Consider the following 15,404-nt stretch of genomic DNA (forward strand, 5'->3'; position numbering starts at 1 on the left):
AAGGCACAGGAGTAGTAGCAGTTACATTAGGAACACACATGAATGAATGATGTCATAGCATGAGGCTATTGAGTATTTCGTTATATATAGAACTGTCAACAAAAAAAAAGTTTTAAAAAATAAATGGTTTAGGAAGAGTCTTTCAAGTAGTGCATAGATAGACTGGGTGGATTTACAGCTTGGAATATATGGTTCAAAAAGATCCTGGCACAGTTTAAAAACAATGTGTGTTTTTTAACAGTATTTCCTCTAGCCTTCAGCAAAGAAAGCAGCACTACAGGCTAAAGATAACAGGAGTCCAGTGAAAAAACTGCACCATAACTGATTTTTCTCTCCTGTTTTTTTATGAATTAATCTGTGATGCTCAGGGCTCTAACACAATGTTTCTGGACATTTACAAAGAGTCTAAAAGCTATCTCCAGTGTCAGCCTTTCCAAATTCACAATGTTCTGCTTATATCTCTAATCACAATCGTCTCCTTTTGTTGGGCACTTCACTACCAGATAATTGACCTTGACGTCGATTATGTGCCCTCATTTTTGGCTTGGGATGCAGAACTCCTGTTGCAGTCAATTATTTTGTGGTACAGCCTGCAACAATGTGGGCTCTTTCTTCAATCACTAAATAGAAGTGTTTCTGATATCTTGAAATAGACTTCCAGCCTATAGTTCTGACATTGTTTTTTATTCTTTGCTCTAAGGGAAATTGTTTACTACTAGGCTTCCATCACAATTGTACATAGAACTCTAAACAGAAATCTGAATTTTTACAGCACTTCACAAATTATATTCGGACTGAGGGAATGTCTTCCAAAGCAGACTGACACACCAAATCACATCTAGACAAGAAATGCAAAAGAAATGCCAATGCAGCAGTCTGAAGGATTTGAGAATTGTTTGCTAATTCAAAAGAGTATTAAGCAGTAGCATTTTACACATTGGAAGTGGTGGCTAAATATGGAGATGAATATGGAGAATAGATTTAAGAAACTTCTAAAAGTACCTACTTGAAGAGTGATATTATGATTTAAAAAATAAAAAAAAGAAAACTCTTAAAAATTAAACTGCTGGTGAAACCTAAATGTAACATCTTTCTCATACATGAAACAGTATGATCACAAAGACCATGAGAATGTCATAATTTTCCTGAAAGGATTGGTTCTAATTTGCATTTATGCTAAGTCCACTTCACACTGCTCTATCCATGTTGAAGACATTTTGAAGTAAGAGTGCACTTATAGAATGGTGCAGTGGACTTTACCAGGAACAGTGACTTCTAGTTATGCAACTAATGAAAAAGCGGGTATGAAGTCTAATGGATGCATTCGATAAAGGTGAAATGAGATCCATGTTGCAGCTCAATATAAACATAAATTTTGATACTGAGGAAACATAGGCTGTGACTTAAAAAAAACTATTTCATACTTTCCTGCATCTTCCCACTGTTGCCCCAAATGCCCTTTTTCCCTAAAGAAAAAATTAAAACAACATTCTAGGATGAGATCAAGCAAAAAAAGTGAAAAAAACAGACCAGGGCAGCTTTTTTGAACTGAAACATAAAACATGGAATCATTTATTTCAGCAGAAGAGTTTACTGAGTAATAAAAAAAAAAATTTATTCCAAATTAGATTATAATTAAGTGAAACACACTAACTGAGCCCACCAAATTCTTAAACTTATTTTTCCTTGTGTTTAATGTAAATATCACACAAAGCATCAGCTGGAACAGTTTTCCTAACTGACCTCGTATACCGATTATTTTTCCACTGTTTTTATGGAACAAACAGCATAAACTGTCCGTCAGAACTGCAGACGTGGGAGTTGAGATGCAGTTTCCTTTTCAGAATGAAATAGGAGACAAATGTGGTTCTTAGGATTGAATACACTCTATGTTTACAGTAAATATGCCAAAATGGCAAAAAATTATCATCACAGAATAAAAAGATAAATAGAAGATGTGCGAAGAGAAAGACAGACCTTCAAAACAGGTGGCTAGGGGAAAGTATAAATAGCAAGAAAAACTATATTCTTCCATATCTGTGTTTGGTATTCTCCTATACTAAATCTACATTTATGGCTTAAGCAGTCCACTAAGGTCTAGTTCCTATCACACCCCCTTGGGTGAGCCATTGGCTAGCACAGAATAATCCCACCATGTGAACAACGGAAACACCCCACCCCCCCCAAACAGAGAATTTTACACTGCTTGAACTTTTAAGATGCTAAAAACTCATACTGCTTACTCCACTGAGCCGCATTCTTTGATAAACATTGTAGGATGCACAGAAGTTGTTTAGAGAATCTCAATATACAAACTAGCCAAGCTTTAAAATAAAGCAGAGGAATAAGCTAGTGAATGCCAGGTTCTGTCCAGATTTTTGAAGAAAAGCTTCCAAAGAATTGAGTGAGAATGAAGATATGTTGGAATAAATTGAGCAGGACAATTATGTTTTGAGATAAATGTTATATATGTGTCAGACCAGCACAAAAATCTAGGAACTGGCAAGTACTTTAAAGAACAGAGTGGAACTTAAAATGTGCGTAAGCCTTCTATTGCATCCCTACATGAATGTTCCAAATGAGGCAGATAATACACAGAAATAATTAATGTTTAATGCAGAGTATATTAAAATTTTGCTGGTTTTAATCTAGTGGAAGCTGAATCTGAAGCCAGCTATGTCTTTAAAATAATTGAGTTATTTCTAATAATAAAATTATTAATGGGAAGTTGTGAATGATAACTTCAGCGTAAATTAATCCCTGAACAGGCTTCAAGTGATTCACAATATATCTTCAATAGTACTACTTTTGTAATGCATAAATAAATGTGAACTGAAAAATGGATCATATATAAGCCATAAATTCAGACATTTTAAGTTGAGTCTGTCTTTTGTTGCCTTGTCTTACAAAAATAATTCATTTCTCAGTTGTTTTTACACTCTAATACACTCTAAATAGAAGTATATGATATATATATTTCTCTGCAAAATTATGTAAGCAGTAACTTTTTTTGTGTGTTTTACCAGTGTAAGATGTTTGGAATAAAGCCTTTATAGTGTTTATAACTACTGTACACATAGTCTGAATGTTGCTAAACTACAGTCTTGAATAAGGCTGTAATATTATACTGCTATAGCTTGAACTTAAAGTAAGTACACAATGGGTGCTTTTGTGAGATTTACTGTTATTTCATTCCTTATGGGACTGTAAGCTTCAGGGCTGTGTAGCATAGAAGCATTTTCCTTAATGCGATTGATTTTGCTTCAGTCATTTAAAGAGCTGTCAGAAAATAGTTGGGAAGGGATCAGAAAACAACGGTAATTTGCCAATTTAAAAGTTTAGCTAGTTTTGCAGAAGTCAAAAGTGGAACGTTTTCAGGAAAATCCTAAGACTATTAATGCCACAAACCTGTGAGCAGGTCAATTGGTCTAAGAATTTTCATGTGACCTCCTTTTTTTATATTTACCGAACTATCTGGGACCAAATCTTTGGCCCCAACCAGACAGACATGTTAGCAATGCTGGCAGAGCAGAGAGGCAAGCGACCTATAGTAATTGGCCACATAAGGATTTCTCTGGCAAAGAGGAGATGGTGGAGACAGGAGTGGTTTGAAGCCAGGGTATGCAGCCATGCATTCCTCACAGGTCTGAAGAGACAGGATGATTAATGTTGGGTTCTGGAAATCTTAACCAGGCAGAAAACATCCTTGCTTTAACCATGTGCACCTGAGCTGAACTGTTACCTGTAGCTTGCAGTAAAGTATATTTTTATCTCCTCACCCTAAGGTCCTACGATAGGCAAAACTCTAGCAAGATACAAGGATTAAACACGTGGAATTTAATGTTATGATAATACCATTAACGTGAATACCTTTAAGAACTACAAATAAAAGAATATATAATGGCCAGAGACATAGGTTAGAAACTCCAACTATTCCTTCCAGGAAGAGTGGCTAAAATTTAAATAAATGTTCTGATTTCTCCCCCCCCGCCCCCCCCCAGTTTAATTACTTAGAAAATTATAACACTTATCTTCAGTAACATATGCCATCCATACAGTTTGTGATATCTTAAAATAAGGCTTTCTGGGATGAAATGCAGCAACTTGAGCAGAATTTACAGTGACAAGCTGATCAGCTCTAAATAATAACAGGGCTCAAGTGAGAAGTAGGTGTCCAGTTACTGGGCGTGTGTGGGTGCCCATGTTTAAGTGCTAGCAAATTTTTGCTAGCAAATGGGTAGCAATTTGAGACACTTCCCATTTAGGTGGTACAGTTACCACATGTTTACAGTTCCACGGTGAGATATAGGTAATTTAAAGCTCACAGTTATTACCCACCCAGCAGCAGGCATGCACACCATGACTGATTTTTTTTTAACATGTGAAAAAGAACTGCATTTATGAATGACAAATTCAGTAAGCCTTTAACTTTCCTGTTACACCAATCAAGTTATTTACTAGTTAGATTCATTCTATAGTTTGCCATGTATTTGGTGCATTCTCAGGTAAAAGGTATCTCTGTAAATTCTGCTTCATTACGCTGAGATGACCAGCTCCCTTTAGACTTTGAAATGGATGGTACTGGGATAAGTATACCCTGTCCCATTGAAATGTGGAAATGCAAAAGTTTTGCTGACTTGATAAACATTTGAAAGAATATCTGAAATTCTTAACCGAGTCTGGCCTTTAGGGCTTAACACTGACAACCATCATTTTATCAAGACACCTCACAGCCCTGTCCTGAACAGATTTTTTTTCCTCTTGCTGCTTAGAAAAAGGCAATATGCTTCTAAAAAAATTCAAACTTTTTTGGGGGGAGAGGTAGGGCTGGATATTAGGGTTCTGATCCATAGTGTCATCTATAACACAATAGCAGCTTGCACTCAATCATTCTTCAAGTATATTCTGCAACTATTAATATTATTATTATTATTATTAGAGTTGTAAAAACAACAAAACATCTTTTGGCATTAATACTGTGGTGTTCTTTGATGAATGATTGAAGATGCTTTGTTTTGTGGATTTATTTATTCTAAGAAGTATTGGAAAAAGTATTAGCCCCAGCAGTTGTTAGATGGGCAGATTAGAGAGAATTAAGTGTGTATGGCCTGGTGACAACTACGTAGAATTTTGCTGTGACCATGTGTGGGTTTCTTTTTTCCTTTGCTTTGTGGAAACAGTCATTAATGCAAACATTTTCTGCACTTAATAATTGTGGAGGAGGTACATGTGGGGTTTTAACAGTAATAGTTTATACTCCTGACAACACTGAATCCTAAAACAGAAATGTTCCCATGTGAGGTAGGTGTTCGATTTTATGGATAAAGTATTGAAAGATGTTTGCAGAAACTCACTTGCAACCAAATACATTGGCTGAAAATTGTTTTCACAGAACATTTATCAGACCATTTAAAAAGTGAAAATTTAGTGAAAAATCCCTGGCTGTTTGTAAATCATCTGCAAATCATCATTTGCAAACAGGAGTATAATGACTGTGTCAAATGAATTACTGCGATGTTTTTGCTCACTGCTAGCCAGGTGTACCATACTTATACAACAGATGTTTAAATTTCTCAAGCTGTGCAGAAGTTTTAAGAGTTGGGCTAGCAGCACCAGCAATGACAGTACTACACGCTATTTTAACATTATCTTACACACACTGTTCATGATTCGACTGTCTGTATTGGTTCTCAAACTTGAAGGTTTCCCAGTAACTCTGTAGTGTGATATTTATCAAAATTAGAGTTTGATCAATGGACAATAAAGACTCTACATTTAGGGTCTTGTAAAGAAGCTTTGCATTATTTTGTGTATTGATTTAGCCAATGATTAAGAATTTGTGAGAGACTGGTTTATGGAATGTCCTTTTGAATTTTAGCATAGAATGGTCACAGTTGTCAAAAAGTTATAGATTCATTAGACTGTTCAAACACATCTGACACTCTTTCTCCTGCTAAAATTATATGATAGTTCTGTAATACTTGGTCAATATTGCTGTAAAGAAGGTTGGGAATATGTTGAAATATATGATTCTTTAAATAGATTATGCAAATAGGCATGTATGGTCAATAACTAGTCAATACTAAACCAGCATCTTCCAGGGCACTTAGGTATTTCTGGTACTGGAGTATATTCACTCAGTGTTACATCTACAGTATGATGGAGATTCTTCTCCTTCAGACAAGTTACATCCCTTCTTTTTCTCTTAGCTTTACTAAAGGTAATGATCCAGAAATAGTATGAGAATATTTGTATGAGTATTTTAATATAGTAAGCATGTTATTAGTTAATTAACCCAAACGTAAGAGGTAGATTTAATTTGTAGCCAATAAGAGCTTGACCATGGAAAGGGTTCGGCAACCTGACCTTTACTCAGCAAAGCATTTGAATATACATACATCACTGTAAGAAGAGACATTGCATCACTTAGTACAACTATGTACAAGCTTACAGTAAAGCTTGTGTTGAATTGCTTGACTGGCAGTGATATAAGCCTATTTTAGATGAAGTGGGGTATTGCTCCAGTACGCTTAAAAATCACACACATGAAAAAGACAATATGACATAGTGCAAAGTTAGACACCAGAAGGTAAGATGTGTTAAAGGTAGAGATAATGCACCCTTAATTGAGTCTTCCTGTGTATTTGCATTGTCAAAATAAATCAGATCTGACACTGGGTCCTCGGGATGAAGTCTTAATTTCTGTAGACTGTCCATTACCATAGAAAAAAGAACATTTATTATTTTTTTTAAAGTACTTTCCTTCAAAAACTCAGTCTTACACTAAATCCTGAAGAACAAATGGCATTTTGATCATGGATTTAAATAAAAATCAAAAGCCAGCGATAAAACATCAAAAGTATTTATAAGTGACATAGGAGTCTACCTAGCACTTAAATAGTAAATTACATACTTACAGTTAGACAATGTTACTTAGTCACCTGTCTCCCATTTTAGGGTACTTACAGGTAATTTGGAGGTCCCCCATTAAAAGAAGCTCTTGCCAGGAGTTTGGAGGATTTAGATTTTGGATACGTGATGTCTACGGTAGCAGTTCAGCATCACACAGGTGCCTGAAGCATATTGATGATCTCTGTCCAAGTGCTAGTTTGCAGTATAGTTTAAACAAACACATAAAATACATAAAAGAATCAAGTAGCTACTAAACAGTTTACTCTCCAGTTGTCCTTGGTGGGAGCTAAGGTGAACCAATACTGTATGGGACCAGATTGTCAACCCAAAGGAATGCATGCAGCCTTTCCAAGAAACCACTTGCTTTTCTTTCACTTGGATTTGCAGAAGGTCTTCCCTCCTCTGAACACAGGAAATCACGTTCCCCTCTTGTTTTTCCTTCCAGACAACAGCCTCAAATTCCAATCACCACAGGAACGGGGGTTGTCTATCCTGGTGCTATTTCCATGGCGACTACCACGCCATCACCTCAGATGACATCAGATTGCTCGAGCACCTCTGCCAGCCCTGAGCCCAGCATCCCTGTCATTCAGAGCACTTATGGTATGAAGACGGACAGCGGAAGCCTTGCTGGAAATGAAATGATAAATGGAGAGGATGAAATAGAAATGTACGAGGACTATGAGGATGATCCCAAATCAGACTATAGTAGTGAAAACGAAGCCCATGAGGCAGTGAGTGCCAACTGAGGAGTGTTCACAGAATTAAAGTACTCAGACTCATTTGGGGTTTTTTGGGTTTTTTTTGAACAAAAGTTCTTAAAGAGCCTGCATGCATGTGTGGCTCCTACAGTTACATCAGCAGAATGGTCTTAAATGTTTCTTAATGTGTGAGACAGATTGTTTCCCTAATTTTTCATGAACTTTTTTGTGTTTTGTTTTTTTTTTTTTTTTTTAATTTAGATGAAGACATATATTAAATATCAGACATCAGGACTTGAAAACTTATATGAATCAATAGCTGTCTTACAAGTCTTACCTTTTGTCTTTTTCCTTTTGGATGCTGATAAAGGTTTAAGTTACTGTTTTAGATGGGGGTTATACATTCTCACTCAGGTATGCTGTGCCAGCCTACAGGTTGTGAATGTGTTTTTATTCTGGATTATTTTAAAAAACAAAAACTGCAGATTTCATGTTGTGAAACAGAACAAGTCCACAAGTGTGCACATCTGTGCATCATAGCTTGTCTTTAAAAAATAGTCTCTGAATTCCATTTTTTTTTCCATATGTATAGCTGAACTTCTGATGTGCCAAACTTTTCATAACTTTTGAATCTTAACATTTAAAAAAAAAGTCTTAAAGGAGACACTGTAAAGTCTTAGACAATCCTTTGGCATCTTAAAAAAAATTATAAATAAAACCTAATTTTTTCCAGAATATGGTAAAGTACTCAGGAATCTGGAGACAGGATATTCTTAAGTAGTGAACATGGTTGCCATAGTGCATGTGCCCAATTGCTTTTGCCTCTTGATGTGCCATTAGTGTGAAATTTTAAGTAAGCACAAAAGAGCGATCACCAGCTATGCACGGGCCTGTCTTAGCAGTGTGAGGCCACCTCTGATTTACATTCTCTACCCCTTTGCTTTTAACCCTTGCATTCAGTCTTAACACATTTTCTCTTAAATAATTTATTCATTCCAGAATGTCAAGGGTCCAAATACTTAATATTTATTTTTAAAAGTACTGTTGGTGGCATTACACTTAAAATTCCTTACCGACATTTTAAAGAGCCCCTTCTTTCTCCTCCCCTAAATTACACAGGTATATGAAAATAAAAGTGCATCTGCTACTAAAATGAACATGACATTTATGAATGAGAAATTCAGTTGTTCCTGTAACACTGTATGTTCAAGGAGCACTTGGAAACACTCTGCTATATGTAATGCAAAATAATGTGAGTACTTTTACATGTACATACAGTACAAATATTCCTAACAAATTGTGCTTATAGGTATAAACCTCTATACTTAGACAGCAAAGGCAGGTGTAAAATCCAACCGCATGTAGAGTCCACCATGACGAATTTTTAGGGCCTGTAGAATCCTGCAGTGAATCATGGCTCCATGCATCATGTTCCTGTTGTCACCTGAAGGAACTGTTTGCTACCTTAAGTATTTATGCAGTGATTTATATGTGAGACTCCTAGTGGGGGAGGGAAGGCCACACAAATATCTGACTTGCAAAGCTGGGAAAATGGTGCATCAAAAATATTTATTGAGTATTAGTCATGTGGGAATGTGAGCCAGATCTTGATAAATGCTTGTCAAGTGCTTTGGGATCTTTGCATGTTAGGTGCTATAGCAACTAAAATTTTTATTTGTATTACTACTAGAAACAATGCTATTGCTAGAGAAAATTCTGGGAAATACACGAGAGAGAGATTAAAAGATTGCAAATTTATTAAATTTCAGAGACAGAGAAGAAATTGCCTTTATTTTTTTCCCTCACACTCCTGTTCACAAATACATCACTGTATATATATGCAGATCCAATGGGCCTGATGAATAGATGTGCTGAAGCTCCTCAACTCTTTCAGGTTTTATTTTGAATTGGATATGTTCAGCACATTGGTGATAAATTCAGACTCAGGCTGAGAGGTATGAGTGGGCCTAGAGCAGCTCCTCTTGAAGTCTGTAGGAATCTTCCCACAGAGCTGAACGAGTTTTGTCTAGGGCCCAGCCAAGGAGAGAAGTATAGTGTTATTGCTGGCTATCCTCGTGCTATCATCCTATCTTGCTGAAATTCATGTGAGGTGCAATGACAAGATGCTGTATCAGAAGCAGTCATTTTCCTCATAGCCCCACTGATACCTATCTGAGCAGAGACAGCCATTGTTGCCACTGTAGGAATCACATTTAAATGTGCAAGAACAACCCCCAAGACAAAGAACATTGTTCAATTTACAGGACAATTTATAAAGACAATGGCATAGAATCACAATGGTCAAATTTCTGTGACCATTTTGTAATTTGGAACAAAATGCTATATTTTTAATATTTATTTAAATGTGTTCTGAGTCCATGTCTAATAAGCAATAAACTGGTCTAGCCAAGACTTTAAAGGCATATGCTGTGTTGTTAGCTGGTGAGCGCCCTCTTTAAGCTGGCTAAGGTACTGATAGAAAGTGTTTTTTGTTCTTATAATTGCTTGGGAATTTCAACTGTTTTTAATACATTCAGCTCAGATTGGGGGGAGGATACCATTATTTCCTAAAAAATTGACTATTTATTAATGTCTTACATAATTCTCCAGTTCAAAGTATCTCTTACTCCCCCCATGTCACTTTCTTTCTCTCTTGCTCTTTTCTTCTGGTTTTGTTGCATAGGTAGAACGCTGTATTGCTAGCATTGTATTTTATGTAATTATTTTTTTGCACAAAGGCAAACATTTAGATTAGTTGGTTAATTTTTTAAAATTTTATGACCATGCCAAAATAATATTCTGCAGGCTTGTGGAGAACAAAGGACTGTTCTTTAGGACTGAAACTTGATTTTGCTTGTAGTACAAAAAAACACACACTCACAGATGTTGTTTCGTAAGTGTTATAAGCACTGGATATAAATGGTATTTTTTATCACTTCTGACTAATGTGAAACTGTTGTACGAAAACTACATGAACAAAAGTCATCTGTTTCGACTCGTGTGGGCCTGCCTCACAGTTGCCGGATTTGAGTCATTTTTATGTCTTGTTATTTCATTTATTTATGCAAAATACATGTATGTATGAACACTTTGTTTTAGCTCCAGCCCTGCCTCAATGCTGATGCTCTGTATGTTAAAGCCACATTCTTGAAAATGACTGGCTGTTCAGGAATCGCCAGCTGGTAAAAATTGCATTTACTGGCTGGGCGAGTGGGAGGAACATATTTGAATCTGAATTGTGCATATGAGCATTTTATTCTATTTATTAGCCGACATTGGCTCTAAAATGTCAGTAGAAATCAAGGAAGGACAATCATAAGAATAAAACCCAACATTTCTACTTTATTAATTGGAGCTCAAAACAAAGTTTTTGATGAATTTACCATCTCATTTTAGAATTTTTTTAAATTGTGTAAATATAACATAGGAAATAGAATTTTATTTTTTGTTCATGGATACTTAGTGAAGTATAAGTTATGTATTTACTTTTGTTCTATATCAGTGTATGTTGGTCCATATTAAATGCTGACAAGTCACTGTACCTCATGTAGATGCTGAATTTACACCCGCAGTGTGAGCGCAGTATTGTGGACCTGTAGCTGGGACAGCAAGACGCCTCACTTGTGCTCTCACTTATTTTTAATAGCATATTCCACAAACACAGAATACTTTCTTCTTTTTCAGAAAGTTGATACATTAAACATACCCAATTTCTGATACATTTGATAGGAAACACAGTTAGTCTTCTGAATCCAAATAAAATTGATGAGATCTTTTACTTCTTAACAAGAATGGCATTTGGAAGTCAAAAGCATATCCTGGAAAGATTATCACGACTAAGATGGCCCTTGCAATGCAGTCAAGACTTAATAATATCAAACCTTTATTTCTACATTCATTAAATCACATTATTGTCCAGTTAGGGGAAATTGTTCACACAAAACACAGTGAGGACTTGTGGAATTGCTTTTTAAGCATAGTGTTTGAGCCCCTCTTAATAACTCTGAAAAAAATAACAACTCCATTCAGGTAATGCACAAATATAGTAATACTATTTTCTCTGTGAACAGACAGTTTATTTAATTAACAGATACAATATATTTTCTTTTTGGAAAATTATAAAATACTTATTTTCAAGAGAAGAACACTCCCAAAACAGTCTGATACCAGCTAGAATAGTTCACTTCGTATTTCATAGAAATGGAAGATAAAAGTCTTAACGGAAACAGAACTGCTTTCCAGGGTTCAGGTTTACATGGAGAAATTACTCTGATGAAGTGGCCCAGTTCTGGTCTGCCTGTATGATTGGGCATCACCATTTAGCTTGCGAAGCTGCCTGCTGAAAATACATGGGATCACAATGTGCTCCTAAATCAGTGTACTCAGGTGCAGCATGAAGCAGAGGGAGGGCAAAAGATGGGATTGCTCCGGGATGGGAATGCAGAACAAACAGCAGCATTATCACAATAAATACGATACCCTGTGCAAGGTGTACAGCAGTCAAGGCTGTGGGCAGTTCCTGCTTTGAGTACAAACACAACCACCTCCCAATGCAATCTAAAACATAGTCCTCTCTCTGGGTTGGCTTTCTGGTTTCGTTTTTCGGTCATTTCAAAGGCATGGCATTTCAAAATCATTTCCTAGCAAAACATACTACAAGATTAACACCCCCATCCTCCCCCAGCAAAACACCTATCTACCTGCTTAATATTAAGCATGTTAGTACTTCCATGGTGGTCATGAGGACCAGTAAAGCGTTGGTGTTAAGCGGGGCAAACTTTGCTGAGCCAGGGCCACAGTGTGAACAACTGCACTGGAGATGCAGCCAGCAGAATGTATGATAGAGTTCTTCATGTTTTTATGAGAAGTTAATGAATGGGCTTGGACCCTTGGTGTTTTGCATGCTTTTTTAAGATTCAAGTTGGCACTTAAGCATGTTCTTTTAAAAGAATAATACTACATGACCTCATTCGATCCTTTACAAAACACTTACTCTTTTTCCTTTAAAAAAACTTTCCCCCAAACCTTTTTTTTTATATAACTCATTAATATATGTGATTTTTCTCAGATCAAACTATGTTTTTGATATACTGTAATGTCCTGCTACAGAAGGGAAAAAATGTATATGCAAATATATTTCATTTTAATCCTTTACCCTTTTTTAACGACCAGATTTGTTAGAAATGGTGACAAAGAAGTATTCTGAGATTTCACACGCTGGGTAAAAAAGGGGGTGGGGTGGGGTGAACTGGGCTAAAGGAAAACTTATCAAATTGGTATTTATGGCAATATGAAAGCTATAAAGCAACTTAGTGACATGGCTTGCTTTGTAATTTCCGCTTTCTAAAAACCACAAGTGAGGTCCTTGGTGCTCTTGGAGTATGGGGAATGTGCAAATATTTAACTGTTTGTATGCTGCACATTGCAGACCTGCTAGTGTGCATTCTCCGTTTGTCTTCCTTTGTCATTTGTGTTTTGCTTTCTAGAAAGCAATGTTTTTTTCTTGTACCCTTCTTCAGCTTGTAGCAAACTAGAATGCTTAGCATTTATGTTCATTCATTATTGTATTTCCCATGTAAAAATTTTTTTATTACATTAAGACAAGCTTATAAGCTGTTACTACATAACTTATCTTACTGTAACTCTTATTTCCTGACATTGTAATTTGTTTGTGATGTATATTGTGAGATTGTACTCTATGTTAATTTAATCAGCACAATTCACTGACATGCTGGACTGACATGCTAGCTGCTGTTTCAAATTGTAAAGTTTGTGTAGAGCTGTTGGGACAACTGAGACTCTTGTCAAGGTACTATGCTTTGATTCCTATAGCAACACTGTGGGTGCAGCTCTTAATGGCGAGGGCTGCTCATTGGACACCCACTGGCTAACTTAATGGGCAGGTTTTCTTTGTAGAAATTCTATATACAATGCAGGTACCTACCTGGGCCCATGGCCGGTAATTATTTGGGCGTTTAGAGGAAAAACTAGTGTCTATTGCTGCTTTGAATATGTTTTAAAGTCTGAAAATGTAAATAGTTTATCAAAAAAATCTTGTACAGTCCAGTGTAAAGTTTTTAAATGAACTTAAAGGTTGCCATCACATCTCACACTCTCCTCTTGATACAGTAAAAAAAAAAAAAAGAAGAAAGTTTGCTAAGGATATTGATTTTAAAAAAAATCTGTTCTCAATTTAAAAAAGAGAATAGTTATTCTTAGCTCTGCTTCATTGCATAAACAGACTTCTTGGATTTTGTTGTGCAGTATTGACGTGAGGTAAATTAAATATTAAATAATCTTTCAGTGGTACTTTTAAGAGTCTTCTCCTCCTCTGCCTCAGTTATTAGTGGAAAAGACAAAATTGAAAGACACTGTCCATATACAGTACGTTCTGGTGTACGTTGGCACCTTACCTACATGTTTTGGTTGGGTTGGGGGGGATTTTTTTTTTTTTTTTTTTGCACAAGGTGCTTTCCTGATATGTTAAACATGTCATCCTTGGGTGATACAGTATATGCCATGATAGGGGTTTAGACCCCTCAGGGGAGTGTCTATAAGACTGCCTATTTATGCTCATTTACCTCAAGACTGTCCTCTCTACCCTTAATCTATTCACCATCACTCCATCTTTTGTACTGCTGTTGACACTTACAAATTAAAGATAAATTTTGTTTTATGAGATGTGTGTGTGACTTCTTCTATGCATCCCTTATTGTTCCTTTGAAGTTAGCATTAAAGATTTAGCACGATGAGTTGATGGACAAGATAATGCAACTAGCCTGTTCAGCTGGCCTTCTTTAAATTTAGTGACTGAATCCTCCAGCTCTTAGGTTTTCCCCAAGCCTTTCCATTCTACAAAGGCATTTATCAGTCTCTGAAACCCATTAACACCATATGCTGTAAAAGACATGCATGATAACCAACCTAATTTGATAATATTCACTGGGTACCGTTAATTTTGTAAGCAGGAAGTGCTGTTGGTAGCAACATAATCTCAGAAAGATTTTAACTGAGTAGAAATGAGACAAAATGGTTCTCAGGTTTCTTCTTTCTTTGCCTTCCCCTTTTCCGCTGCATGTAACATTAAACAAACTAACCAAAGCTGACAACAAAAACCCCTATAGTTGCCATATTGCCATGTCTGTAAACTGCTGCCATTTATATATTATGATTGGCTTTTGACTTAGTAATTAGTCATGGTTCTCACAGGAAAAGAATAAATTACATTGAATTGTACTGTACTATATATAATGTAACAGAACATTTTGATTGTACATTACATCAGATTTCAGCCTACTTTCAGTTATTGCACAAACCACCCTGAAACATCTAAGCAGGAAAGAATCCTTACTTCCCTAGAGAGAGCATCATACATGAAATTATTAAAAATTACATACTGCATTATGAATATATGTGATTAAATACTTCAGGGTCGAAAGTGGATGTAATGAAGTTGCTGACCACCATGTTATAATAGATAAATACATAAATATTGACTGGTGCAATTTAAGCTTTGGTTTCTGGTAAGCAATCAACTAGTTAGTCAAAATGCAACACTAAAGTAGTCTTGAGGAGAAGGCAGAAAAAAACCCCTGTGTTTCTGCTATTGAATCTATAACAGTTTGACAAAATGTGGCAATGGCCATACCATAAGTTTGAAAAACAGAATTAGGCACTACATCACAGCCACTCCATCTTAAACTGCTATGGTCAAATGCACCTGGAGATGAAGCACCATGTCACTGGCCTGAATTTTACTTCCATATGATACATCTGCAATGGGGTCCAATG

At 36.1% G+C, this 15,404-nt stretch overlaps 1 protein-coding gene across 14 annotated transcripts in view; it reads left to right on the top strand.

The window, feature by feature from the left end:
• The window catches only part of SOX6 (SRY-box transcription factor 6), a 379,848-nt gene extending 368,694 nt beyond the window's left edge, over window positions 1-11,154 (top strand). For all 14 annotated transcript variants that reach the window (XM_075094704.1, XM_075094700.1, XM_075094707.1 and 11 more), the window contains one exon: window positions 7,358-11,154. In XM_075094704.1, coding sequence (XP_074950805.1) covers window positions 7,358-7,661 — 304 coding nt within the window. In that variant the 3' untranslated portion in view covers window positions 7,662-11,154. The remainder of the gene's footprint in view (window positions 1-7,357) is intronic.
• Window positions 11,155-15,404: the final 4,250 nt, after the last annotated feature.

This window comes from Phalacrocorax aristotelis, chromosome 5 (genome assembly GCF_949628215.1).
Source record: "Phalacrocorax aristotelis chromosome 5, bGulAri2.1, whole genome shotgun sequence".
Taxonomy (NCBI): Eukaryota; Metazoa; Chordata; class Aves; order Suliformes; family Phalacrocoracidae; genus Phalacrocorax; species Phalacrocorax aristotelis.